We start from the raw sequence: 27,046 nt of genomic DNA on the forward strand, positions 1-27,046 counted from the left end.
CACCTCCACCTCCACCTCCACCTCCACCTCCACCTCCACCTCCACCTCCACCTCCACCTCCACCTCCACCTCCACCTCCACCTCCACCTCCACCCATCAGTGAACTTATGGATATGCACAAGGACCTGAGGTTGCTTTCCAGGACCCACATTAAACAATAACAACAAACCATGGTAGGTATGGTGGTATGTTTATAACTCCAGCAGTGGGGAGACAGAGATAGGGAGATCCTTTAGGCTCGCTGGACAGCCACCCTAGATTACCTGGTCAGTTTTAGGTCAATAAGAGACCCTCTTGCAAAATAAAGGAAAAAAATAAAAGTAAAGATGCATTGGCTCCTGAGAGGTGAGGGGTGAGGTTGTCCTCTTGATTCTACACATGTGTACATGTACAAGTGACTATGCACACACATGCACATTTTAAAATTAAAACTGTAGAGGTGGCTGTTCTATAAGTCTGTCAAAGCTACAGTGTATGTTCTGTTCTAGATCGCAGGGACCCAGTAACTAGTCCCTCATTCTACTGGTCACCAGAGTCTTTTTGCAGCTGGTAGAAGGTATATAGCAGCCTTCTGGGATATGATATTTTCTTCCACAAATTCCATCTCTGCTTTAGTGAGCCTTTTAGCAACAGCCTTGGGTGCTGGCTGAAATTGGCCTGGCAGTCCATTAAACTTCCCTGGCTTTTTCTCATACACCATGCCTGCCAGCTCTTCTTTCTGCATGTCCGTGACTGATGGTTGTGTATCTAAATGCAAGCCATTGCAATTTTCCTCGTTGATCAGACCACAGTTCCAGCCTCAAGATAATTGTGAATTCTGTCTTGGCCATTTATCATCTTAATGGTTAGTGCCAGTTTTATATAACATAAATTTAATAAGCTATGCCTCTTTATTATAGACTAGAATGCTGCAGGGGGAGAGAGAGTGTGGACCAACCAGCACAGACTCTGCGACAACACTGATGACTGGGGTGCTTTAGAGCCACTGTGGAGTGAGTCAGGAGCTGCCTCACTGGCCATTAACCCATTGTTCCCAATGTCTTCAGAAGGCCTTTCTAAAATCAAGATACACTGCATCTCCCAGCACATGCTAGGGCTTTCGGGTCCAATATAGCCTTCACGTGGGTCATCTTTCATCTATAAAATGCAGATAGTCTGCGAGCAGACATAAATGTGTAGAATTCTGAACACTATTCCTGGCCCTGTGTCCAGCATCATTTGTTAATAGCTCTTTTTTGTTTTTTTTCTGAGAAGTTCACTCAACATCCTAGTTTTGAGATGTGCTCTGTTGAGACTGCTGGGCCTGGTGTTCTCTTCTGTCTTGAAGCATTCATTTGAAAATCTCCTGGGACATTTTGTGAGGGATCAGTGGTGAGTTTAGAAAGCTTCAGGATGTCATCTTTTAGAGTTCCTATGCCCCATCCCCTTTTTGGTAGTTGCTGATATGTCTGATTTTACACTGCAGGAGACCTATCTCAGGCTGAGCTCTGACTCTGACCTGCCCAGGAGCACGCAGCAGTTTCCCAGACAGTTGCCTACAGCTGGTGTTTGTGCTTGTAGTTTCTAGGGCTTGCACACTGTGGTGGTGGCTACATTTGGCTTTCAAGAGCTTATGAAAACCATCACATGTGAACATGTTTTGCTACTTCCTAAGGTGGCTCTAACCCGTGTCTTCGTTAGGTCATTGCAGACATCTTTTCTTCTCTGTAGAGGAAATTGTTCTCCCCTCTGCTGTTCAAGCCACTTTCTTTCTTCCCTTCTCCCAGTTCCATGACAGGCGCAGTATCAGTGACATGTTTAATGATCATGTGCCTTTTTCTTTTTTGCATATATCTGTATTCTTGTTCACATGGGTTTGCACATATATGTGTGAGCATGCCAGAGCGGGAGGTGAGAGGATGATTTGGGGTGTCTTTGATTGATTTCTACCTTGTGTTATTAAGGAAATCTCCCACTTGAACCCAGAACTTATCAATTGGCCTAGTCTGGCTAGCTAGCTTTCTTCGGGGATATCTGGCATCTGCCTCCTGTATGCTGGGATTACAGATGGACCACCATGTCCACTCAGCCTTTACATAGGGTTGAGGCTCCAAAGTCTTCATGTTATGTGGCAAACATCTTGCCTGTTGAGCCATCTCCCCAGCCTTCAGTTTGGAGATTTTCTTGCTGCCAATTTAAGAATGATAACTCTCTGCAGCTAAGTAGGAAAATAATCCAATTATAAATTTTATGTTTAAAGACACATTGTGAACATATTTAACACAATGAAATCTGCTCGATCATTGAATTCTATGTGGCCTTGCCAAAGAAATTCTCAGAACACCAGTTAGTTCCTTGAACTGTACCTGTTATCTTAAATCAGTACTAGATTTTGAGTTTGTGTTTTTTATTGACTTTAAAATGACTTGAATTAATAAATGCTTCATTAATAGCTGGACTAATGTTAATTTTTATAATGAAGTAAATGACAATAGATTAAAGAAAAACTACAAGCTTATGGATGTCCTCAACATCTTGATATTATTATAAAAACTAACATTTAAAGCTTTTTGGTGATTATAAGAGCAAAATGTTCTCTTTGTATTAAACTGTAGAAATTTTATAAAGTAAAATCAAGCAAAAATACTACTCAGAAATATTACCATAGTTAATCACGGTGATTCACTTTGAAACTTTTCTTTCTATTTATCTTTACAATTTTTCTTATATAGTAAGCCCTAAATGTATTCTAAACATTTTCTGTGTCACTGTAATATTTAAAGTATTATTTAATGCCTGTATGACTCTTGCATAACTGAGCTGTGATTCATGGAAGTTTATTTCATGCTTCTCATGTTGTCAATCAAGTGGCTTCTAATTGGATGCTATATTTAAAGCTATTTTAATATCATTAAAACCTATTTAGTGGGTGATGTTGCATTGGAACTTTGTATTTATCAACATTCCATTAAGTTGGTGGGATTTCTAAAGCTCCCTGTGTTACTCCAGTGCATTCATGTGCGATTGGCAGGATGACATTGTGGTTACAGAGTCAGTGTCCCTGTGGAGCACAACCCTGGCTCCTCTGCCTGTGCACACTCAGAAAATGGATATTTTATTTATTTACATTTCAAATGTCATTCCCGTTTCCCAGTTTCCTTTCCACAAAACCCCTATCCCATCCCCCATCCCCCTGCTTCTATGAGGGTGCTCCACCACCCACCTACCCACCCACTCCCACCTTACTGCCCTGGCATTACCCTATATTGGGGGATCGAGCCTTCCAAGACCAAGGACCTCTCCTCCCATTGATGCTAGATAAGGCCATCCTCTGCTACATATGCAGCTGGAGCTATAAAAACCACTTCAGCTCCTTCAGTCCTTTCTCTAACTCCTCCATTGGGGTCCCCATGCTCACTCAGTCCAATCGTTGGCTGTCAGCATCTGTCTCTGTATTTGTAATGTATGCTGGTGTGGTGCAAGCCACACCCCCACACCCCCTTTATTTCATACATTTTGGGATTGAGCTCAGATCCCTATGCCTGCATAGCAAGTACTTTACCATTTGAGCCCTTCCCCATCACCGTTACATGTTTGATTTCACGAGCCCTTGCTTTTGGAAGATATCAGAGACCTGAGGATGAGGCCAGGGCTTAGAGGGACAGCCAGCAGAGGCACCAGTGAGAGGAGTATCACTCCTTTAGTCTATTCTGTGGCTTCAGGGAGTGTTATTTGGGTTCCATCCACTCTCAAAAAAGCTTCACTATATGCTAGTCTTGCTGCTTCACCATTTGCAAATGTATTTTTCCTATAAAAGCTAGGAGTAAATGCAGGAATGGAACCTTGATGCTTCTGCTCCTGTAGCTAGAGAACACAGCCATGTCCCAGCAGCTAGAGAAAGAGTCACCACTGGGAACACATTTGAAAGAATGTAGAAACTCAAGTAGCCAGTGTACCCTTTCCCCCAATGAAAATATTGTTTCCATCTTCTGGGATGGTAAAGGGTCTGCAGGGCAGCAGAGACAGGGAATTCTGGGAGCCATCCCAGGAGAAGCCCTGAAGGCTGGAGTTCCCTTTGTCAATGCTGTTAGTTCCCTTCCCCTGGGGAAGTTCTCTGCCTGGCGCGTGCACTCACTTCATGGAGACTCCTGGCAACTAAGCTCTCCCGACAGCACACTCACTGTGCCAGGCTTACCTGCTGTCTGCTGGCATGCATCCAGGACTACTTGTTTGTAAGAGAAAAGTTCTTTTCCTTGGGAAATATTATCTATCCTATTTCCACAAAGCTTATGTTTTGACCCATTAGGAAAGATGGGGCTCTTTCCTGGCTAAGAACAAGAATCAGGTTGACCTGTTTCCTTTGGTTTCATATAGAAATTGGCCAGGCAACAAGTTATTTTAGCCTCCTAGAATATGGGATTTTGAACCTCAAACTGGGCATGCTGCTTCCTGTAAAAGCATTCAAGTTTGTTGACTTCCTTCAATGAGTATTCCATTCTGCAAGCAGTAACAAGACACCCCTTGACTGACGTGTTCCTGCCAGGCTTTGGAATTCATTTCTCATCTGTAAAGGAGCAAGTTAATGTTATTTTATTAATTGACTCTTTTCATTTTTTCACATTTTATTTATTTTGCATGAATGTGTGTGAGTGTGTGGACATGTTCATACCACATGTATGTTCATGTGTGCAGATCAGAGGACAATTTACAGATGTCATTTCTTTCCTTCCATCATGTGGGTCCCAGGGGTCAAACCCAGGTCATTATGTTGTGTAGTTGAGCCATCTCTTGGGCCTTTAAATGACTCTTCATAATGATGTTGAATATCTTCTGGAAAATTTAGCAAAGTGGTTATTTTCTGCTGCTTGCACAAATAAAGCTCCAGGTAAACACCTAAATTAATCATAAAGATTTGTAACTCGTTGGTTTGTTTTTATCTTCATCATCTCTGGACAGCTTCCTCTGTTTTATACTGCACAAAATTTCTTATTTACTGATTAGTTCCTTAAGGCCTTCTCAGTTCCCCACCCCCTGTGTTCACAGAGTTGGCTTCCTTTCTATAGATTGCACTGTTAGAAGCAGGCAGCTGTCAATCTCTAAGGCTGTAGCACAGTGACTTGGTGCAGGTGACTTCCTGTCCTGACTCATGTGCCAACCCTGATCATTTTATTCCCTATGAATTGTGGGTCAGTGCCCAGAATTCTGTGCTTGAGGTACTATGTTTGGGCCTGTGATTTATTTCTGATAATTACCCATATCATGTTGCAGACAGTCTATTAGAGGTCGAGAAGGGAAAGATTTTGGAGCCTCATTTTTTTGTTGAACCATTTAATAATTATGGAGGCCCTTAGGCCTTAATTTGAACTGCTTGCTTCAAAAGTCTCAACTTGAGTGTGTGGCATTTGAACAAAATGTTAAATAAGAGGTCTTAAAGATGAATAAATAAAGGGCTGGAATTTTTTGTGGAATAGGAAACAAGGCCTCATTCTATAGACTAGGTTGATCTGGAACTGATTTTATAACCCAGGTTGGCCTCAAACTTAGCAGAGATCCTCCTGCCTTGGCCTCTAGTGGTGATATCACAAGCATGAGCCAACATATCTGGTTTGATTTTTTCAGATACCTAGTCTGTTCTAAAGTATAGGTAAATGTATAAACAATATGGTAAAGCTGTATAGATCAGACTGTCTTACAGTGTCTAATCTAGTCTAAAAGATGAACATCCATTTTTTTAGCACATACCTATGCTACTTTAATGGGAAATGAAAGAAAATCGTGTGTGTTTTCCTAATCCTTTCTATAACTTAAGTCCTAAGGTTGGGAAATTGTTTTCTCTTTATGATTGTTGGTTTTTAAGAGTTTTAAGTTGGAAGTTTGCTAGCTTTTAGGATACTTGGATTTGTACTTACTGAGAAGCATATCTAACCTGTTCCTGGCATCGTTTTTGTTTCCTTAAGTCCAGTGAAATGCACATGAAGTTCTAGTTTAAATGTCTTAAGAAACTGCCTTGTTTTCCTCTCAGGCTTCTGGTAGCTGCATTCTATCTAAAACCTAGACACCCCCTGCAAGCTCACTAGGAAAATCAAAGCCCAGTAAAGCACAATGGTGATACCAACCTGGTGATAACCCCTCTCAATCTTCTCTGAAACCAACATTGGAGTCCAGCATATGTGTGGGGTGTGGAGGCTCCATTCTTGGTTATTTAACGGGCATGTTGGCTTTCAGAAAGGCCCGTCAGAGTCTATTTTATGTTGACTAGGAACACAGAGTGCAAACTATTGAGTGCACTGGAGAAGAGCTCCATCCAACCATGCTGCAAATGCGCTCAGTGTTCATGAAGTACGGTGACTGAGCATTCCTGGTCTCTGCACGCTTTTCATGCAAAGGGACTATCACAGAGTCCTGCTTAGATATATGTTTTAGAATAATACAAACCGTATTAACATCATTTTTTAGGGCTAGGAATTGTAGCTCAGTTGATAGAGTGCTTGCCTAGTACCTGTAGTGCCTGTAAAGCTCTAAGTTTGAGCCTCAGCATCACATAAAACTGAGTGTAATTTTATGGGTATAGCTTCTCTGGCATTTTTTTTAGGAGACAAAATCTGATAGTAAACTCCCTATTCCTCTGGTACATGGTTGCCTAAACAAGACCTGAACACTAAAAGGCATGCTAATATGGAAGGGGAAATCTCAAGGGGCCTCAACCCTTCACTAAGAACTGCAAGCTACTAGAGAATGTTGAAAGCAGGCAGAATAGTCTTCCCCAGGGAACAACCCCCAGTTGGTATTCCAATACCAAGTGGTCAACCCTGAAATCATCTTCATTCAAGTAACATTATATGGATTGGGAAGGTTGTGTGTGTGTGTGTGTGTGTTTGTGTGTGTGTGTGTGTTAGGAATGTGACATATAACATACATGCACACACACACATGCACATATACACACTCATTCACATACAACTATGTGACAATATAAAAGAGGTCATGAAATTTGAGAAAGAGCAAAGTGGGGGGTCACATGGAGTTGCTGGAGGGAAGAAAAGGAAAAATAGAGAAACATTTGAAATTATAGTTTAATTTTTAAAAATATGTTATAAAAAAGTCCAAGTGAGGTGATGTGTACCTATAATCCCAGCAGGTGGGAGCAGGAGGGTTAGTGGTTCAACACTGCTTTACCTCTAGAGGGAATTTGAGGCCAGCCCAGAAGGCATAAGATGCTATTTACAAAGAAGCAACAAAGGCCCTCATAATTTTCTTTGTTATAGTGGACAGAGTTCAACTAGAATTCTTAAAATGTAAATAAAATATAGGTAACAAAGTCCAAAGGCAGAGCCGGGAGCCTGGGTGCTTTGTCCAGTGGTGGTGCTGATGTGGACAGGGGCCTCTCAGCCTTTCTACAGCTCTGCTGTTCCACTGCGGACAAGAGGTGGCTGGGCTAGTTGGTCCCAGCTCTGAGCTTCCCCGACTGTCATCACAGTGATAGAACTGACCTCCTAGAACACCATTGCTCTTCTTATGGGTGCTGCTCTCTGTGTGGGGCAAGCTGGTATGTATCCTCTCCTAGAAGACAGTGGGGCATGTCCTTGAAGCATGACCAGACCTGTGTTATACTCTCAGAGGGTGCTAGGTATCCAAATGGGCTCTCAACACTGTTGGAAGTGAAAGCAAAGACTTGTGGATTGGCAGGGACTCAAACATGGCCAGCCAGTCCACCCATCCAGGTTTATAGTTCCTTCTCTAAAGGTCTTGCCTCAGGCAGGCAAGACCTCCTGCAGCCAGGTGCCCCTCCTCCTCAGCCCATTTGATTTTGAGTCACTGAAGCTCAGCCCATGATACCATATCACCTGCTTGCCTGCTTCATGACTGCTGAACTAACCATTCCATGGTGTCACATGCTTCGTGAGAACTTCCCAATTCTTCTCACAGGGGAGTCAGGTTGCTGGGTACTTGATGTATTGTAGTGAAACTTTTTGTGTTAGGATAGAAGGGGCTACAGTCTGAACTGAAAATCAGACATTTGAGGTTGGAAGGATACTTTGAGGGTATGACGTGTCTGAGAAGCCATCAGAGTCTGACTATGCAGTGCTATATGCTCTGACATCCTTGCAGTTTGCTCTCAGCCCTCCCTGTTTGGAATGCTCCTTCCTATACTCATTTAAGCCGGACTCCCTTGTTTGCCTGGTCTCAGTATGCTAGGACTCTTAATTGCAGTTCCTATGCAAATATGTCTCAAATGAGATTGGATTTTGTGAATTTGGGAATCAAGCCAAACACCCCATGCATGCTATGAAAACACTGAGCTAGCCTCTTAGGAGCAAGAATGGGATTTCAAGAGCTTTGGAAAAGGCAGTGTTCTGGACTTGGAGGATGGAGTATGTGGCTTCTGTGCAGGCTGCTTCACTTAGAGAGTAACTATTGAATAAGTGAAGGCTACTATGGAGTTACTTAGAAGTAGTGTCCCCTCCCCACTTTTAGGTTTTCACAATACTGGTAATGTGGAATTTCTGAGTAGGAGCCCTGGATGCATCTGAGGATGAGTTGTGACATGCTTTTAATTAGAATCAGGAATTTACCCCAAATTAACGTTCCAGTGCTCTTGCCTCCAAAGCACTTTAATTATCTAACATGCTTGCTATTCATTGGCATAGTAAAGCTTCCGAGAGAAACAAACATAACCTCAGTGGAAGCTAATGTCACAGAGCTTCTAAACATAGAAATCATGCTTAGGAATTTTTAAAAAATAAAATAAAATGATGGTGCCCAAAGAACCCCAAACAGAGGCTTTCCAGCACAGCAGAGGACAGAATGCAAAAGGAAGACTTTCTTCTCTAGAAAAGAGGAATCTCCATCAGGAGGGGGGCATTTCTTAGGTATCCTGGCTGCCAGGGACCATAAAAGTCAAGGACAGAGGCTCAGAAGGATTCTATGGGGCTGACAAAGAGGGCTCTGCTAGAACTAGCCTCATGGGGGCACACCCTGGGCAACTGCCAGGTTCGTTCCCAGGAACCACATAATGATATTCTACCTCCAGAGAAAGCCACCAAGCCTGGACTTGCTGGGTTTGTATTTACTTGGAGGCATTTCTCCAGCTTTAAACATACAAAACACAGTTCATTCCTCTAGACTGCCACCCCCTGCAAAACCTTGTACTTGTTGAGAAAATGCTGTGGAATTTAACCTCTTCCTAGACAGGAAAGAAGGAGAGATAGTGAGACTGGCTAGTAGACTAGAATTAGGAGTTAGGAACTCTAGAGGGTTTGGATGGAATGGGGAGGCCTGGGGACTTCTTGACCTCAGTCCAACTTCTGCCTGGCTTAGTGTGGCTTGGGGCTCTGACCTGTTCTATGCCACCCTGATGGGCTGGAAGGAGAAGCTCAGTGAAGATATGCCACCTTCACATGTAGAACTGGCTCAGTGGCTTCTCCTGTTCACAGGAATCATGTAGAAGTAGTTTGTGTTCCTAGGCACAGTCACCAAATGTGTGTCCAGTCTCTATGTCTGTAGGAGCCTTGTAGGAAAATCCACAAATCATGACTAAAAGACTCTGCTTTAAATGGTGTTACTGCTGAGCAGCAGGTGCTCTTCCTTGTCATTGTTTCCCAAATGATGCCATAAAACAGCTAATCCTTTAGCATTTGCACTCAGTGGTGCTAAAAAGAATCTAGATGTGACTCCTGGTACTGGATTATGGGGAGGATGGTTGTGGATATGTATTAATGCCTGTCAGTCATTCATGGGCTCCAATTTCCCATGGCTTGGGGAGGTGCCTATGAAGCTAGCTCAGTCATGAGCAGGATGTAAAGAGGCTCTGTGATATGGTCATTGACAAGGGGCTCCTTCTTATGAAGCTGTTTTTCACAAGTGGCATTTCTTAGGCTTAAGAAAGGGAAATCCAGGCCTGTAGTGCTGGTCTCAGGCAGTAAAAGGGCTGGAGAGAAGTTTTCAAGTTGGCAGTAAGCTACAGAGTGCATGTCAGGGTGCTATCATGATGGCCCTGGGTGGCGAGGGAGATGGGTATGTCTTCAGGAAAGCTCTACCTCACATGAATTCTAAAGCAGTGTGAGACAAGTAAAGGTAACTCCACTAACTGCCCTGAGTTTGGCTGTCACAGTGTGAGGGCTGTTTCAGGAACAGCCCTGGTTGCTAGTGGCATTTGGAATACCTAAGGGGTAGCATCCGAGAGATGCTAAGGCTGTAAGATAGCATGGCCCAGGAGTCAAGTCAGGACCTGGAAAATAACAAACATTTAACAGTCAATCTTAGACGAATTTTAAAACCCAAGGATAGGATAAACTTGCCTAGAAGGTGTATGGAAAGAGAAAGAAAGACTGCCCAGGCAGTCTTAGGTCTTCATAAAGCCCTACTGAACACCCTGAAAGGAGCAAGCAAAGGAGTCACCACTCAGGAGACTAGCTGCCCTGTTCTGAGAGAGAGCAATTGGCTGTCATGTGCTATTGAGGGTTGAGTGAAATTCATGAAGTGACCATTATATTTGATAGCACACAGGCCACCATGGATCTGGATAGCTGAGTTAAATAGTGGAGATAAAGTCAAGTTCCTATCATGCTGTGTTGGAGAGTGCAGTAGTGGCTTGTTTAGTTGGTAGAACAAACTCGGAAAAGATGAACTTGGGGAAGAAGGGTTTCTTTTGGCTCACACTTTAGCAGGAAAGTGACCCAGTCTGGAAAATCCCTCACACATGTGCTGGGAAGTTTGTCTCAGTAGAGATTCTGAATCCTGAGAAATTGACATCTGGATTAATGATCACAGGAAGTCATTGGGAAGTGAGGAAGTGGATGCATGAGCTGCAATAAGTCTTGGGAGAGTTTTTTCTCAGTAAAGAGTGGGACCAAGGACAAGACAGCTAATTATCTAGGTAAAGGGTGGAATCAGAGAAAGAGCTTGGGGCAAAAGCATGGAATGACCTTGGAAAAGAAAGGACTTGGAGCCAGTGGTGTTTTAAAATGCCCCCTCTTGATCTGGTTCTTTCTTTTTACTTTGACAAAGTAAATACCGAACAGGTGTAGTTTGGTGGTGGTGGGGGGGGAGAGGGTTGGTTTTGACTTCTAGCTTAAGATAATACAATCTAAAGAATGGCAGATAAGACCACCTTGGTCTGTGCTGATCAGAGCTGAAGCTACAAATAGTTTCCTTACACGCCCATGGACCAGGAAGTAGAGAGGGAATGCTAACATTCAGCTTGCTTTCTTCTTTCTCCCTCTTTTCTTCCATCCAGTCGTCCAGCCCATGGGACAGTGCTATCTATATTCAGGGTGGGTTCTTTCCCCAAAAGTTAATCCTCTCTGCAACCCTCTCACAGACACACCCAGAACTTTCCCTTGGTCTCTAGATGAGTCTGAACCAAATAAATCAAGATGATGAGGAAGACTGACTGACTCCTGTGAGCTGTACAGTGCAGTTTCCTCCCTGGGTCTTCTCACCTTCTTTGTTTTGTCTACTCCCCAGAAACTGATGTGTGGGTACATGCCTCACAGAGTCCCTGGGTCACCCTCTTGGAGCAGAGCAAATAAAGGAGTAGGAGCTAGTTTTCGACAATATGAGGGCTTATGGTGGGAGAAATGGCACATTGTTTAACCTGACATTGACTGATAGATCAGCCCAGCTAGCAGACACCTCTAAGTCCACTGTGCTTCAAAGGTAGTTCTTGGCCTTGGAGAAAAACATGCAATTGAATCCCTTTCTACTTAGAAGAATACATATGGGTTTGAGAAGTGATAGTTGGCTTGGTGTTCTGAAGTGTATCATTTGAACAGACTCCAGGAAGTAGGTATGTAGGGGTGTGTGTGTGTGTGTGTTTCTTGAGGAAGAGATTCTTGGAAGAAAATGGGATAAAGGGCAGGGAGGTTTTGAGGGAGAGATTGTAGCATCTCCTGGGAGGTTGGGAAACTGACCTAGCACCTCTCAGGACTGAAGGACCTGGAGTTAGGAAGGCATGCTAACGTCCATTGAGTGAGTAGTTCATGGCTTCTCTGAGGGTGAGTTCTACTGTGAGAAAAAAAGATTCTGAGCTGGCAAATTTTGAGCTCCTCACAAATGCTGAGCTGTGGGTCCAGAATCTGTGAGTTCCAAGGCCCCAGGCAGCCTGTTATGCCTGGTTTTAAGTACTGGGGAGTTGGCACAAGTTCTTGCTTATTCCAGCTTGCTAGCACTTGTGGCCTAGAACAAGACATTTGACATGTTGTGCCTGCTTCCTCACTGGAAAAATAAAAACTGTGACTGTTGTCATTGGGATCAAATGAAGTTCCCAGCTCAGCATGTACTGTCTTACTTTGTTGCAAGCTGAATATGAATTCTGGGGTCAAATGCCTTGGGTTTGAATTTCTGTTTCCACTGATCACTAGCAGTGTAATCATGCTCAGTGTGCTCTTCACAGCTGAGGAGCACTAACCCCTGTCTGCTGAGGTATCTAACAAAGGGTAAATGAGGAACTAGTGACACAATCTGGTGATCCCTGAGAGGAGCTCCAGGATTGCTGGATCACTGGGTGTTGGCTGTGGGTGATGGGGATAATGCATTCAAGTGGGCGGGGCTACCTGTGCTTCTGGGTGATGTTTTATCTTTTCTCCAGTTCCGCCTGGTGGTGAAGACAGCTCTGAAGCTTCTGCTGGTCTTCGTGGAGTATTCTGAGTCCAATGCACCACTTCTCATCCAGGCTGTTTCTGCTGTTGACACCAAAAGAGGTGAGCAGTCTCTGCTCTGGGGCAACAAGGTCCCAGTGTCTTAGACAGAGAGGCTTCCTATCTTCTGGTGAGTTATTGGAAGCATCTCCATAACTACATGTGGAGACATCTCTGTGAAGGATCTAGAGTGGTAGGTATAGAGATTATGTCTGGAATAGGACATGACAATGAAGAAAATGCACGTGTCGACTTAGCCAGGACATGTCAGACCATTGTCCTTTGCCTCTGCCACTGAAACCACACAGAGCACCTATTCTGTCAATCCAGTTTAAATCACCTCATGTACCATCTTCTCTTCTTTGCCCTGTGTCACACTGACCCATAGATACTCCTTGAGCATGCTGCCCTTCTTCCCTCTGCCCATGCACTGGCTAACTCTGGGGTCTCAGCATTTCTTGACCTGCTATATCCACCACCCTGAAGGACAATTATTCATCATTCCATCTAACCCTGTCAGCTTGTCCCTAGTGCCTACAGCTTGAAAACATCTGAGCCTTTCTGAGTAAGGGACCACTTACCATGCCATCTCTCTCCTCCTCTGCAACACCTTTTCCTATCTCACGAGTTCACAGAGCTCCTAAACAACCTTTCTCACTGCTATGTTGTCATCTGTTGACTTGAGTATGCCCCACTCGTAGGAGGTGTCTCTGTCTCCCATCTTACTGTTTCAGTGCTCAGCTGTCCTGAGTAGATAGCCATGCTACACACAGGTAGAAAAGAGTGGATTGGCCTGTACCACACATGATCTCAGCACTGAGGAGGCTGAAGCAGGAGCACCATGAGTTTGAAGTTAGTCTAGGCTACTGTCTTAGGGTTTTACTGCTGTGAACAGACACCATGACCAAGGCAACTCTTCTAAGGACAACATTTCACTGGGGTTGGTTTACAGGTTCAAAGATTCAGTCCATTATTATCAAGGTAGGAACATGGCAGCAGCCTGGCAGAATACTTGCTTCCAGGCAGCTAGGATGAGAGTCTTAAAGCCCATACCCACAGTGACAAACCTACACCAAGTCCACACCTACTCCAACAGGGCCACATCTCTAATAGCGCCACTTCCTGGATCGGCCATATACAAACCATCATAGCTACCTAGAAAGGGCATGTCTTGAGAAGAAAAAAGAGAAGAAGGTAGAGGCTGTAGCTGCATTAGTGCGAATCATGCTGTGGTCTGTAGTGGCATGAGGAAAGCCTTTAGCTGAAATGCTGGAGTACCTGTTTCATTTCTTGCTCATTTTCCTCCCTAGGAGGACCTGGTTGCCTTCATTACCCTACCAACAAAGACTCAAATAAGTAAGAAAAAGTTGAATAGATTTTTTTCTTTTTCATGATTGCAATAGTTAGAAAACCCAGTCTACAGATGATCCCAAATCCCTTTTGCTATCAACAGGCAGGTACGCTACACAACACGTTGGTGTATTCCTACCCAAGTCATGTGCATTTATGGACAAACCAAGCTAGGTGTGGCTGTTAGGACAAAGAGAGCTCTAAGTTGCAGTCTTTATCCCAACTAGTTATGTCTGACCCAACATTGTTCAAGATTCCCTTCTGATACCCATTCAGTATCAGTGAAAAACAGTAGCTTCCTGGTTTCTTTGAAGGAAAACTGAGTTTACAAAAGCTACCCAGGACTATGAACTGGGCACCTACACTTTTGCTCTGAATGCTCAGGCAGATGCCAGGCCTGGCATGGTCAATCCAGCCTAGAAGCAACTCCTGATCTGTCAGAAGGAGTACATAAAGATGGCAGAGCCTGAGGCAGGGTCAGAGGCTGGAGTCTGAAGGTGGGTCCCAGACCACACCCACTTTCCCTCTACTGTGGTTGCCATCTGCTACCAGATAGAAACTATGAACAGATTATAAAGCCAACTAACAGTCCTGAATAAGGACAACCAGTGGCTAAGAAACTTTGTCTGACTTCCTCAGAACCAGGTTGTTTGAACCTGAAGCAAATGGTGGGTATTTGAGAACATGGTGATTCCCTTGATTTATCCTTGCTGGATGTCACTAGCTTTGACATCTGTCCTAGTTACTCTAGGACAATGGGTGAGTTTTTGTTAGCCTCTCTTAAATGTTGGGTAACTCAAGGGCACTTGCCATGTGACCATGATACAGGAATATCCTTCTCATGGCTTTGAGATTTTCCTTTGGCCTTGTTCAGTAGGGTCTAGCATCCGTCTCTGGAGTCTACTGCATCCAGGGTGTGTTTTGGAGGGGGAAATAACCCTCAGATGAACCTAGGGCTTTGTTTCCCACATCCAAGCTTCATTCCACAGTCCCAGCCTGAGGCCTCTGCTATCCTAAGTCTGTCCAACAAGACAAAATGATGGCCATCTTTTCTCAATTAGTAAAAAAAAAAAAATTCCCATAGATTGTTTTCTCAGCTTGGTAAATCTTGCCTATAAAATTTCTTCAACTTTTGGCAAGTGCTGTCATCTGCCAGCCACTAAACATGAAGAGCTGCAAACAAAGGCATATCACTAATGAAAAGCTCAGAGAAATCATGTGTGGCTCAATAGCATGCTCCTTCACGGACATGTGTGGTCTTGGCTGTAAGTTTTGTAATGCACACATATAACGTCATCTTGGTTTACTGCTAGTAAAGTTGTCCTAGGATTCTGTGAAGGAATTAAACATACAAATGTGTCATGCTGTTCCGCAGAGAGCAACATGAATTCCAGGTGTTTCCAGCAGCAGGTTTTAGAGCAGTCTCCAGCTTCCTCTCAACTGGGCTGGAGCACAGCCTATGTGCCGGGGATGGCTGAAGGGGAGCTGAGCGTGTCCACATGGGCACATGTGCAGAGAACCCATAAATTCTGCTCCACAGGGAAGCTTCAAACTCATTTCTTGGCAGGAATGACAAGCATGAGAAATTGGGGACAGTTGTCTTTCTTTCTTTCTTTCTTTCTTTCTTTCTTTCTTTCTTTCTTTCTTTTTTTTTTTAAAAAGGGAAAACCTCAGAATTGAGGAAGCAGCAAATAAAGCTAACAAAATAAATTAAAAGCCTTCAAAAAATCATTATCAACTAAAGCAGTTCAAGAACAGGTTCCCTTAGTGGCTTTATGTTTATAAAGCATGGATGGCCACCTATGAGTTTACAAGAAGGGCTCATTCTGTAACATGGGCCTAGAGTGGGCTACTTAGAGAGCCTAGAAAGAAAGCAAAGTCCATCATCAGGGCTCAGTCAGTAGTGTAGCTCAGTGGCAGATTGCCTGGCTGATATGCTGAGGCCCTGAGTTCAATCCTCAATACTGCAAAACATACTAACAAAAAGTCCATTGTAGGTAGTAATTAATATATATGAATATCTGAACATTTTAAATGCCTCATTTGGCCTAGTTTGTTATACTTTTACTTTGGGGGCTAGTATGAGAAAGTGTGTGTGTGTGTGTGTGTGTGTACACATGCATGTGTATAAGAGTGAGGTTCTTTCCTTCTCTCTATGCTACCTCACTCTGTTGGTTGGATTTGCCTTCCTTAGGCCTTACAAGTCATGTTGGATTCAAAGTAAACAATGAGGAAGTAGTTCTGAGACCAGAAACACCAGAAAAATTAGACACTATTGGCTGCAGCGTTTTCTTCCAGACACAATGCTTCAGTGAATTCTCCCTAGCATTGTTCTTTCTTTAGCCATCTGTTGGGAACTCTATATTCCTTGAGATTGGTGCCCCGTTAGAAACACAAGCAGGCACTTCCTGAACTCCTTGGGACAGTGAGACTAAGGTTAGCTGTCTTCGTTGGTTGCTTGAAGAACTAAACCCTGGTGCTTACTGCAAAGGAGATTGATGATAAATATCAGGAGACAATTCAGTAGGTAGTAGGAGAGAGAGCATGTCTGTGTGTTCAGAGGTTAAAAAGGCAAGTGGGAGATCACTTGGTTAAAAGTGGCTGGATAAATCAGCTAAAGGATGAGACCAGGGTCGCTCGTTGGGAGAGATGTCATACCTGTGTGCGGGATTAATCTCTGTGTGTCATGTCTTATAGGAAGCCTACTCTTCAGTCCTTCTGACCTCTTTCTTTCTCACCATGTGCATCTTCCCTGTCACTCTTGTAAAGCCGTTACATCCTCATATCCTAAACGCTCTCTCAGAAAGCATTACCGTTCTCAGGCATTTTACTGACCCTGTGCTATCGTGCATGCATTGAACTGCAAGTGCAGAGATGAACACAAGTGATACTGACTCTGCCTTTGGGAAATGTTTATCTCAAGGCCAAGATCAGCTCTGTCCCAACCCAACCAAGGACCAGCATTTGGAAACTGCTGCACTTAGGCTCTTTGTGAATTTACTTTATCAAGCAAAAACAAGTGATATCCTTTTGAGATAATTTATAGAGGAATCACACAGAGAAAGGTTCACATTCCAGCCCACCAACCGAAGGGTAAACCAGGGCTTCCATCACTCCTAATATTTATCTCAGGCGTGGAACTGTGACAAAGATTGTTTCCTCCTTTTTGACCTTCCACTTGACTTGGTGGTCTTGAATGTGAAATGTTTACTAGCTCTCTTCTAGAGGCTGGAGAGACCAGCTCATGAGCCTTCCGTAGCTGGGCTCACTTGAAAAGGAGGAATCTTTTGCCCCAAACCTTTCACAGCCATCCACACCGCATCTCCCTTGCTGTGATTATAGCATTAGCTATAAATATTCCTACTTCTCAGATGCTGGCTCTCTGCTGGTGTCTGTATTTGAGCTTTCACCTAGATACTCCATTAGATTCTAAACCCATTGAGGGTAGTTATCTACCAGTCTCTGTGCCTGGCTGATGCCCAAACAATATCTGTACCCTGATAGATTAGAGATAGTATTCGTCTATCCTAGATGTTTGCTAGAAAGCTGTGCCACTGTTACTGCTTGGAACTAATAGGGTAAATAAAGGTCTCCACACCTTGTTCAGTGTGTTCTGGTGAACTTTCAGCAAGTACTTATGAAAGGTTTTCCCAATCAGTGCAAGTCTGCCTCCCAAAAATGTGTACATGAACAGAATTTAAAATTATATAACTAATATAAATTAGACTTCTCAAGCAAATGGTTTTGGGTACTAATAATGAATATGAGACAGGATAGTACATTGATTGGAGGATCGGAGGATAGCACGGGCTTATAGATGCGTCCACACTTATACATGCAATGACTAAAAGACAGTCTCCATCCCAGGGCAGGAATCCTTGGTGAAACTTTAGTGTGATTGGAATAATGTGTGTCATTGAATTACTCTCCCTAATGATCTTTGCTTTACTTGTAGGTGTCAAACCCTGGTCCAACATCATGGAAATCTTGGAGGAAAAGGATGGAGTTGACACGGAGTTGTTGGTTTATGCAATGACTCTAGTGAACAAGGTTGGTTAATGTGTGTTCTAGATTGTGCCCTCACCATCAAAAAATAGGGGTTGAAGCCTTAAACTCCAGTACATATGAAGCTGGTCTTTGCTAATGTAGCTCAGTCATTAGGGCAAACTTTAATCAGATATGATTGATGCTATAACAAGAGGAAAAGAGGAAAAGAGGGGTCGGGGGAAGACAGTGTGAACACAGCCAGGGAAAACAGCCACATGAAAACAGAGGCAAAGGTTAAGATACTGCATATGTGGGCCAGCAAGGACCAATGTTGGCTAACAACCAACTAGTCAATGAAGGATCACACTGTGAAGCTGGATAGAAAACATAGCCCTGCTGACACCTTAATTTCAGATCGTAAGGTTCTGACTTGTTAAGACACCTAGCTCTTGGTAGCTAGTTACAGCAGCTGTGGAGATGTAAATTGTTCCTCATGAGCTTGGTGGCTGGAAAGCAATAATAGGAATAATAGGAGGACATTTCATACCAAGGCTCACCGTAATGACCCTTTAGAATCAGCACCTTGACTTGGAAGAAATTATTCACAAGTCAGGAAGACACAAGGTTTCTTGCTTGTTGAATTCTGAGCCTTGGGCAGAGGTGCGGACCCTGGAGACAGATCCCATCTTCTTTATGTTGTCAGGGCCTCACATCTTGTTGCTTCTATCATATCCCTCTCTGGTCATCATCTTGTAGGACAGTTGCACTCTCTTGACGTTCTCAGAAGTCCATGGTGACCTTTAACAGGCTGTCATAATCCTAATGTCCCTTCATTCAGATTGTCACACTCTACATTCCAACATCATTGTCACCCACTCTAAGGATTGTCTTTAAACTGTTGACTGTGACTCTACAGGAGCAACTACAGTGATGAGGAGAAAGGCCTTGGAAGGTTCCAGAATCCTTTGCTGGAATATAACTGGAGACTTGCTTCTCTTAACGAAGTGAAGACATATTTGTATTGACCAAACAGTGTCTCCTCTATGTAGTCTTGGCTAGAACTCAATGTGTAGAGCAGCAGGCTGTCCTTGAACTCACAGTGATGCTCCTGCCTCTGTTTCCTGAGTGTTAAGATGACAGGTGTGAGCTATAACACCTGCTTGTTACATCTGCACTCCTCCTCCTCCCCCTCCTCTTCCTCCTCCTCCTCTAGATTTATTTATTCTTAACTGTGTCTGTGTATGTATGCACATTTGTGAGCAGGTACTCTCAGAGGCCAGAAGGGGGCAGCATACCCCTGCAGCTGGATATAGGCAGTTGTAAGCAATCTGATGGGAGTGCTGGGAACTGAACTTGGGTCCTCTGGAAGATAAGCAAGGGCTGAACAATCTCTCTGGCCCCCTTGCATTTGTTTTGTTGTTTTTCTTTGCATTGTTCTTTCTTCTTAAGATTTATTTTTGTTTTATGGGAGTTTTTTTTTTTCTGCATGTATGCCTGTCTGTTGAGCATGTGTATTCCTGATGCCCACAGAGACTAGAAAAGTTGTTCCCTGACACTGGATTCACAGATGTCTGTGAGCTGCCATGTGGGTACTGAGAATTGAACCCAGGCAGTGCTCTAAACTGTATGACATCTCTCCAACCCTGATATTTACTTTTTAAATTAAGTGTTTGCTGCTGAGTTCAGGGATAACTGTTAGTTATGACAGGAAGCAGTCATGTTTTGAATGCTTTATTTTTAAGCTGCTTCATCAGTTTACCTTGCCATGTGATTTGAAACGTGTTTTTGTTGGTTTTTGAAGATGATGCTTATCTCTCTGCTGTCCTTTTCAGTCAATAACCTTGCTCTGTAGAACAGAAAATGAGCAGTCCATCTTGCTCATTGTTGTACCCTGCGACTTTCTCTTTTTCATTGGCAGAGACTATGGCCACTTTCCATACTACAGCAGCATGTGGTATTCTGTGGCCAGTCACTGGCAAAGCTCACACTCTGCTGGACATGGTGTGGCACAGACCAGAGACTCCTCTCTTGCTCCTTCTTCTCTGGCAATCTTGCTGTACACAAAAGGACAGTTCTTACCTTACAAGGAATAAGAGTTTATTCTAGAGCCAAATTTGAGTGACTGTGGTTAGCCTAAACACAGATTTAGGTGAATTCTCATTGTATGTTCTCAGGTGGAAACAGCTTCATGAAATTTTATAGTTTTTTAAAACAAAGTCATCAACCAACTCAAGTTTAAAGTATATTGATGGGAATATCAGAGAGGTGGTTACATATCAGAGAGACGGTTACAGCAAGGTGGGGGAAGGGTTTCTAACGTTCTCAGATGTTGTTTGAAGACACTCTTAGATTTTGAGTTGGTGTAAGTTAGGGATGTATTAATAGATGTAAAAAATTTTTTGTCTATTAGCTTTTGTCTATTAGTCTGTCTATTAGTTCTGAGCCAGAGGTGGGCAAGAAATGGATACTTGAGGGAGCTAAGGCTAGCCAAGATAGGGTAATCAGCCTCGAGACTTGTAACATCTCAACCCCTCCAGATCACTACAGTTCTAATAAGCCCATCAGTTCATGTCGACACAGCTTTTCCCCCCTCCCCCAGGAACTCCTAACATACCTTATCCATGTCTGTCCGGACTAGTTTTACTATCAGTTTGACACATTCTAGAGTCACCTAGGAATAGGAAAACTCAAATGAAATGTTCCTTGATCAAATTGGCTGTGATCATGTCTGTGAGGGAATAGTCTTGATGAGTCATTGATATGGGAGGGCCCAGCCCACTGTGGACAGCACCATCCCTAGCCAATTGAATCTAGGCTATGGACCCCAAAATCACTGAACATAAGTCAGAGAACAGCCTAACAAACAGGATTCCTTTGTGGTTTCCGCTTCATTTTCTGTCTGCGTTCCTGTCCCAGATTTCCCCCAGAGATTGACCTGGAGGTGTAAGCCACATAGGGCCATTTAGCCCCTAAGTTACTTTTGGTCAGCGTTTTATCACAGCATCAGAAAAGCAAACTAGGACATTTCTTTACAAACAAGAAGGTCCTGGGAGAGGTCATTCCAGATACAACTGTTCCTGGAAAAGTCCACAGACCACTGCCACACAGAGTTCATTTTGCTTTATTGAATTAGAGTCACGTTTATGTCCCCAATGAGTCAGATGCACCAAGCTACCAAACAGAGTAGCAAACTGAAATGTGACTGTAAGTGGGGAGGGGATACATATTCTGAACGCTGAGAAATTATATTGCAAGTTGGTTGGTTTCTAACCAGAATCAATTTCAACAAAATAAATGGTGGCATAACAACATGGAATTTAAAAACTGACATTTCCTTCATAAAACAAAGGCAGCAAACCCTAGCCTGCCTTGGGTTCGAGACCAGTGTGTGTGTGTGTGTGTGTGTGTGTGTGTGTGTGAGGGGGTGTTTTGTTTTTTGTTTTTTGTTTTTTGGTTTTTGGTTTTGGTTTTTGTTTTTACCAGAGACATCAAGCAAACCCTCTACCTTTCTACATTCCTACCCATGTCTTGGAAAGAATTGAGGGAAAAAAGATGCTAAAGTCAAACTGCACCCTCCTCTGCCATATTGAAATTCTCCTAGGTAGAGCCCTTTGCTTGGAATGGGATCCATGCACTGGTCGCCTCAGAATGAGATGAGGTGGATGGGGAGGGTTAGCATAGGACTCCAGGGAGCTCTGGGAAGAGGTACTGCTTTGTTAGGGCCTTGGTATAGTTAATCACATGGGATTCAGGCTAAGCAGATGACTGTTTTTTAAACATTTGCTTTTATTGCTTTATACATTAAAATGGATCTTTCCCTTCAGCTATGTAGCAAGTTCTTTTATAGACATCGTCACTCCTTTTTCAAAATCTTCAACATCCACTAATCTTCTATACACTACTACAATCTTGTCTTTTCAGGGTGGAACCTTGTAGAATGTAACCCTTTAGTGCTGGCTTCCTTCTCTCTGAAAAGCTTGTGTGACTCAGTTGTGTTGCTGTGTGTGTTAATAACTCACCCCCTTTTGGGGGTGTATATGATTGTACTGCACATGTACCTCATATATCTTTTAAGGAAAACTGGGGGTCTCTAACTTATCTATTTGCTCATGGAAAGAGTTAAGGGTAATGGCTCTTGACTTCCACAGGTGACACTGAGGGCAGGTGACATTGGGAACACGGGCTTTACCACACTGGTTTTATCCTGCATGATGGTTTTACCCTCAGGTTATCTCTGAAAACCTAAAGAGAGACACATTTTCTTGAAGACCGAGTTTGGTCTCTGATGAATGCCAGTAAAGAATTGTTAGTGACAGATCCTGGCAAGACAAAGTCTGAAAGAAAACAGAGGTGAGGAATGCCAGATGTAAGGCAGCTGTGGGGCTTCTACAGCCTCAGGAAACTCTTGGTGACGGGAACTTCTGGCAGTGCCATGGTCTGTGCCAGATGTAGGTGTCTTAACAATGAGCATGGCAGTGGAACTGAGAGACGCCCAGGTGGGAATGAGGTGGAGGTAGCTGAGCATATTAGAGCAACAGTCTGGAAAAGGTGACTATGTGTCTGGGATGTGGGACCTTTCTGCACAGGGGGAAATGCCACAATCCTACTACAGCCTGCATGAAACTGGAGGGCCACAGGCTCGGCTCAAACTCAAGTTTTTCATGGTGGAACTAAAAATGGCTACTGGCAACTTCAATTTGGGGCCTTTTACTAGGCAAAGGCCTTCAAGTCTGCTTATTGTAGAGGGATGACTCTTTAGTTATTTAACAACTGACCCTAGGTGACAAGGGAGTTAGCTATAGAGGTTTAGCTTAGCCTCCTGGGGTTTTATGTAAAAAAAGAATCTGTAGGAATGGGGAGATGGTTCTATCAGTAGTGTGCCAGCCACAAGGGCAGGAGGACTTGTGTGGGTTCCCTTATACCCACATAGAGCAGGTTGATGATGGTGAGAGAGGTGGACCCCTGAAGCCCATTGGCCAGCTAGCCTAGCTGAATTAGTGCGCCTCAAGCTCAGTGAGAGATCCTATTTCAAAGGTTAAGTTGGAAAGACTTTGAGGAAAGCATCGGACCCAAAAATCCTCTGGCCTATGTAGACATAGACACAGACAGACAGACAGACAGACAGACAGACAGACCGACACACACACACACACACACACACACACACACACACACACACTCACTGTTGACTCTAGTTATGGGAGCTAGGTGAGTAAAAAGGAAGAAGAGTGTGTAGGGAGAGAGTGAAGTCAAGGAGATTGGAGATTCTTTAAGTCGAGGGCAGCCCTACACCTCTGTGGAGGAAGTTTTTAGTCCAACTAGCCTGCCTTCCTCCAGTTGCCTCCTCAGTAGTCAGTAGGCATTTTGAGTGTGTTCAGTTATCCTCCATGCTCCTGCCTAGCATCACCACCCCCTCTTTGACATTTACTAAATGTTAGAGTTTTTATAGAACCCAAAGAGTGAGATTGTGGTGGTAATAAAGTCTGTGAGGGCATGCTGGGTAGGGAGGGTATGGTGCTGATGTAGTGGTGGCAGCATCTTAGTTATTGCTAGTCCTCAGGTAAAGCCCAGTTGACTTTCTTTATAGAAGGCACAGAGTGTGCTGCCACATCTGTCCACATGTGTGAGTGCCTCTTGTAGCTTTCAAGTCATGACCTCTTATGAGGTGTCCTTTTGGGGTCTCCTGAGTGATGAAGATGATCATGTCTCTGACCTCAGCTACATGAGTTGTGTCCCCTTAACCAGCATAAAAAGCTAAAGGCCATTATTTACCATATAAACAAAAACATTCTTTCTACTGTTGATAGAAGTTGTCCGTGAAATTGGGGTTGTGAGGTGATCCCTATACAAGGGTTGGTCCATGGCAACATGGCAAGCTAATGTGTTGAAAATAAATGTGAAATATAAGTGGTCTTCTTAGAAGTACAAAGGCAGTGGAATTAATAGGGACTTAGAGCAGTATCTGGCAGTCCAGGCTGGAATAACCTGTGTAGAATGGAAGAGCATGTGGAGACTGAGCTGGGGCTCTGAATGGGTCTTCACTCCAGTCTTCAAATATTTCTGGTCATCTCTGAGTCTTCATCTTCCTCACATGTAACATGAGGCTAGCAGTAACTCCCAAGGCTCCTTCTGTTCTGAGCAGGACATGGCTGCAATAGCATTCTCCCTTTAGGAGATGTAAAACTCAGAGCAAAATCTGGTTATCCTACCCCAGTTAACTTATCTTCTTGGCTCTTGGTAGATGATTTGAAATTCCTTGTTTCACAAAGTTTCAAGAACTAAAGAGAGGCTTTGCTGAACTTTAATGGAAGAGAATCATTAAATTGAAATTCTCACTATTATATTGATTCTAACAGGAATTTCAAATCTAGCAGTATATTAAATTTCCATTGGCATATGACAGACCCCACAAGCTTAGCTTCGTGGAGCAATGTACATTTATCGTCTCACAGTTCCCAAGGGCTAGGAGTCCAGACAAATCCTTACTGGGTTGTCTACTCAGAGGCTCACAAGGCTGCAATCAAGCTGCTGACCAGGACGGACTCTGGCAGCCTTTTGTGGATGTCTGCTAAATTCTTCTCTATACAGCGCTTCAACTTCTTGTGTCTTGCTCTTTCTTCCAAACCAGTCTGAGCTCAGGGGAGACCTATGCCCTCTTTTAAAGGAATTACTCACTATGGAAGACTATCTGCTTTTCCGCAGCTAGCTTAATCATGAATGTAATAACTCACCCACAGGAGTATGTAGCCCTCACTAGATTGCAGGGGCTCCTACAGCACTGTAACTCAGGGACAAGAGTCCAGTGTTCATGCTGCTCTTACTCAGGAGATATCCTCATTGAATGAATCTGTCTTGTGCCTTGTTCTATTGTGGGTTTTATCTGAGGCCACCAGCTACCACACAAACATGTCTCCATTGCCTTGTGACATTTCTGGTTCTTCTCTTGTAGACACTGGCAGGATTGCCAGATCAAGACACCTTCTATGATGTAGTAGACTGCCTGGAGGAGCTGGGTATCGCTGCTGTGTCCCAAAGGCACTTGAACAAGAAAGGGACGGACCTGGACTTGTTGGAGCAGTTTAATATCTATGAGGTAACAGAATGTTCTATTTCTAAGTTATCCACAGCATCAGCAAAGGTCAAAGGGTGAATCACATACCCTACAGACCAGGGTTTTAAGTGTGGTACAGGGGCTCTCACACCATGGGGGAAATTTCTAGAAATGTAAACTTTTATTTGGATCCCACCCAGATCTCCCGAATCAGATACTCTTAAGAATAGGGTTAACAGTCTTGTCCCTACAAGCCTTCCAGGAGACCACAATATGTGGGTCAAGAACTTGAACACAGAGGAAGCTGGGAGCTATTCTGTACTGAAGAACATGTACCATGGTGTTTCCTTGGAAGCAAAGCTCTCAGGATTGCTCAGCGGTGGGGCTAGCTTACTCCTCATTTCATGGTCTGCCTATGGTAGGCTTTCACTTGGCCCCAGTCTCCCTCGGTGCCTCTGGTGGTTCAACTATGCTCACACTCCTGTTTCCTGGTTGTGGAAACTGGGTCACTTGAGGAGCCTTTATCTTCCTCTCCTCTTTCCTCAGCCTTCTTTTTCTCTATTTTCCTGCTGGCTGGCAAACTCTCTGAAGTGTCATCTCCATGAGGCCTTGTTGGCAAGGGGCTTCTCTTACTTGTTCCCAGTCCCCCACTGTTCAAAAGCAAATGTTTCTGGTATCCATGCCTCTGTCTAGAAGTTCTCATGACAATCCTGTCTGTCTGTCATTTTGAGCAACCCTAAATTCTATGTTCCATGCCTCTTTCGAAAGCAGGGCTCAGCACAGCAGCCTAAAGTTTCTTAAGTGCTTGGATGACTGTCTCCTGCAAACATCACACATGTGTATGATAGTACTGCCAGAGGTGGGGCTCAGGAAGGGCATGGTTTATTCTGATGCCCAAGTTATAACTCAGGGTGACAACCAAATATTTTAGGTAGCAGACAGAGTCTGGGTCCTCATTCCTATCTGAAAGTTAATGCATTTTTAGAAAAAATTTGCTGTCCTAGGCAGCCAACTTTAAATATGTGCAAGAAAAGCAAAAAGAATCTATATACAGAGCCAATACTTTCCTCAAAAAGACTTTGAATTTCTCAAGTGCTTGCAGAGATCTTGGGTAGACTTCTAGAGTGCTTCCTACTGGGGCAGGATGTCTGGTGGCCACATGTCATGGGCTTTCTGAGACAGGCCTAGTTTTGTGTAATTTAATTCCATTTCAGAAAGGTGATTTGATCCATGTTTAATTAAACTTATTGAAAATTTATAACCACATGCGATTTTTTTTAAATATATAAATGACCAAGATAAAAAAATCTTTTGTCAGATCATATGTGTTAGCTTTTGGCTCTAAAATTGTTCTTTCTGTAAGGAGAGACATTTTGAGGCTGGAGACTTCAGGCTGAGAAATAGATGTTATTTTTAGAACTTGTTAACAAATGATTCTCCTTTCCTGAGAGCTTTCCATTCAATAGAATGTATGTATATATGTATATATGTATATATGTATATATGTGTATATATATATGTATGTATATATATGTGTGTGTATATATATATATGTATATATATTCCATAGATTATTGATATGTATATATGTATGTATGTATGTATATCAGTTATCTCCTGATGTGTAACAAACACACCATAATTGACAGGTATAAAACAAAAGCCACTGATCTTTGTTCTTAGAATCAGGAATTTGGCTTGGCTTAACTAAGATATTTTTTATTTGGTTCAGCTACCTGGTAGCCTTACTGTATCTGGAAGGTCCCACTTAGCATTGATCATCTGGCTTGATTTGTCTAGGACGTACATGATCCCAACTTCTTCACAGGACAGCAGCTTTTGTGAAAAGCAGGACTAGCACAAATAATGCCAGGCTTGGTGCCATGTTTACTGATGGCATATTGAGTAAAGCAAGTCATGTGGCCAAGCACAGCCTCAGTATAGGGAATGATGCAGGTAAGGAAGCAGGTGTGAGCGTCTATAGCACTGTGTTGTGGCCAAAGCCTGCTATCACAGTCTCTTGTCACGGCGCTGGCCTGCA

At 43.4% G+C, this 27,046-nt stretch overlaps 1 protein-coding gene across 1 annotated transcript in view; it reads left to right on the forward strand.

The window, feature by feature from the left end:
* Positions 1-27,046, forward strand: part of Fhod3 (formin homology 2 domain containing 3) — a 416,588-nt gene that overhangs the window by 257,998 nt on the left and 131,544 nt on the right. Inside the window, exons 7-9 of the mRNA XM_028774845.1 lie at positions 12,569-12,680; positions 17,923-18,017; positions 24,904-25,047. Of these exons, the coding sequence (XP_028630678.1) occupies positions 12,569-12,680; positions 17,923-18,017; positions 24,904-25,047 (351 nt within the window). The remainder of the gene's footprint in view (positions 1-12,568; positions 12,681-17,922; positions 18,018-24,903; positions 25,048-27,046) is intronic.

Source organism: Grammomys surdaster, unplaced genomic scaffold (genome assembly GCF_004785775.1).
Source record: "Grammomys surdaster isolate TR1022 unplaced genomic scaffold, NIH_TR_1.0 243, whole genome shotgun sequence".
Lineage (NCBI taxonomy): Eukaryota > Metazoa > Chordata > Mammalia > Rodentia > Muridae > Grammomys > Grammomys surdaster.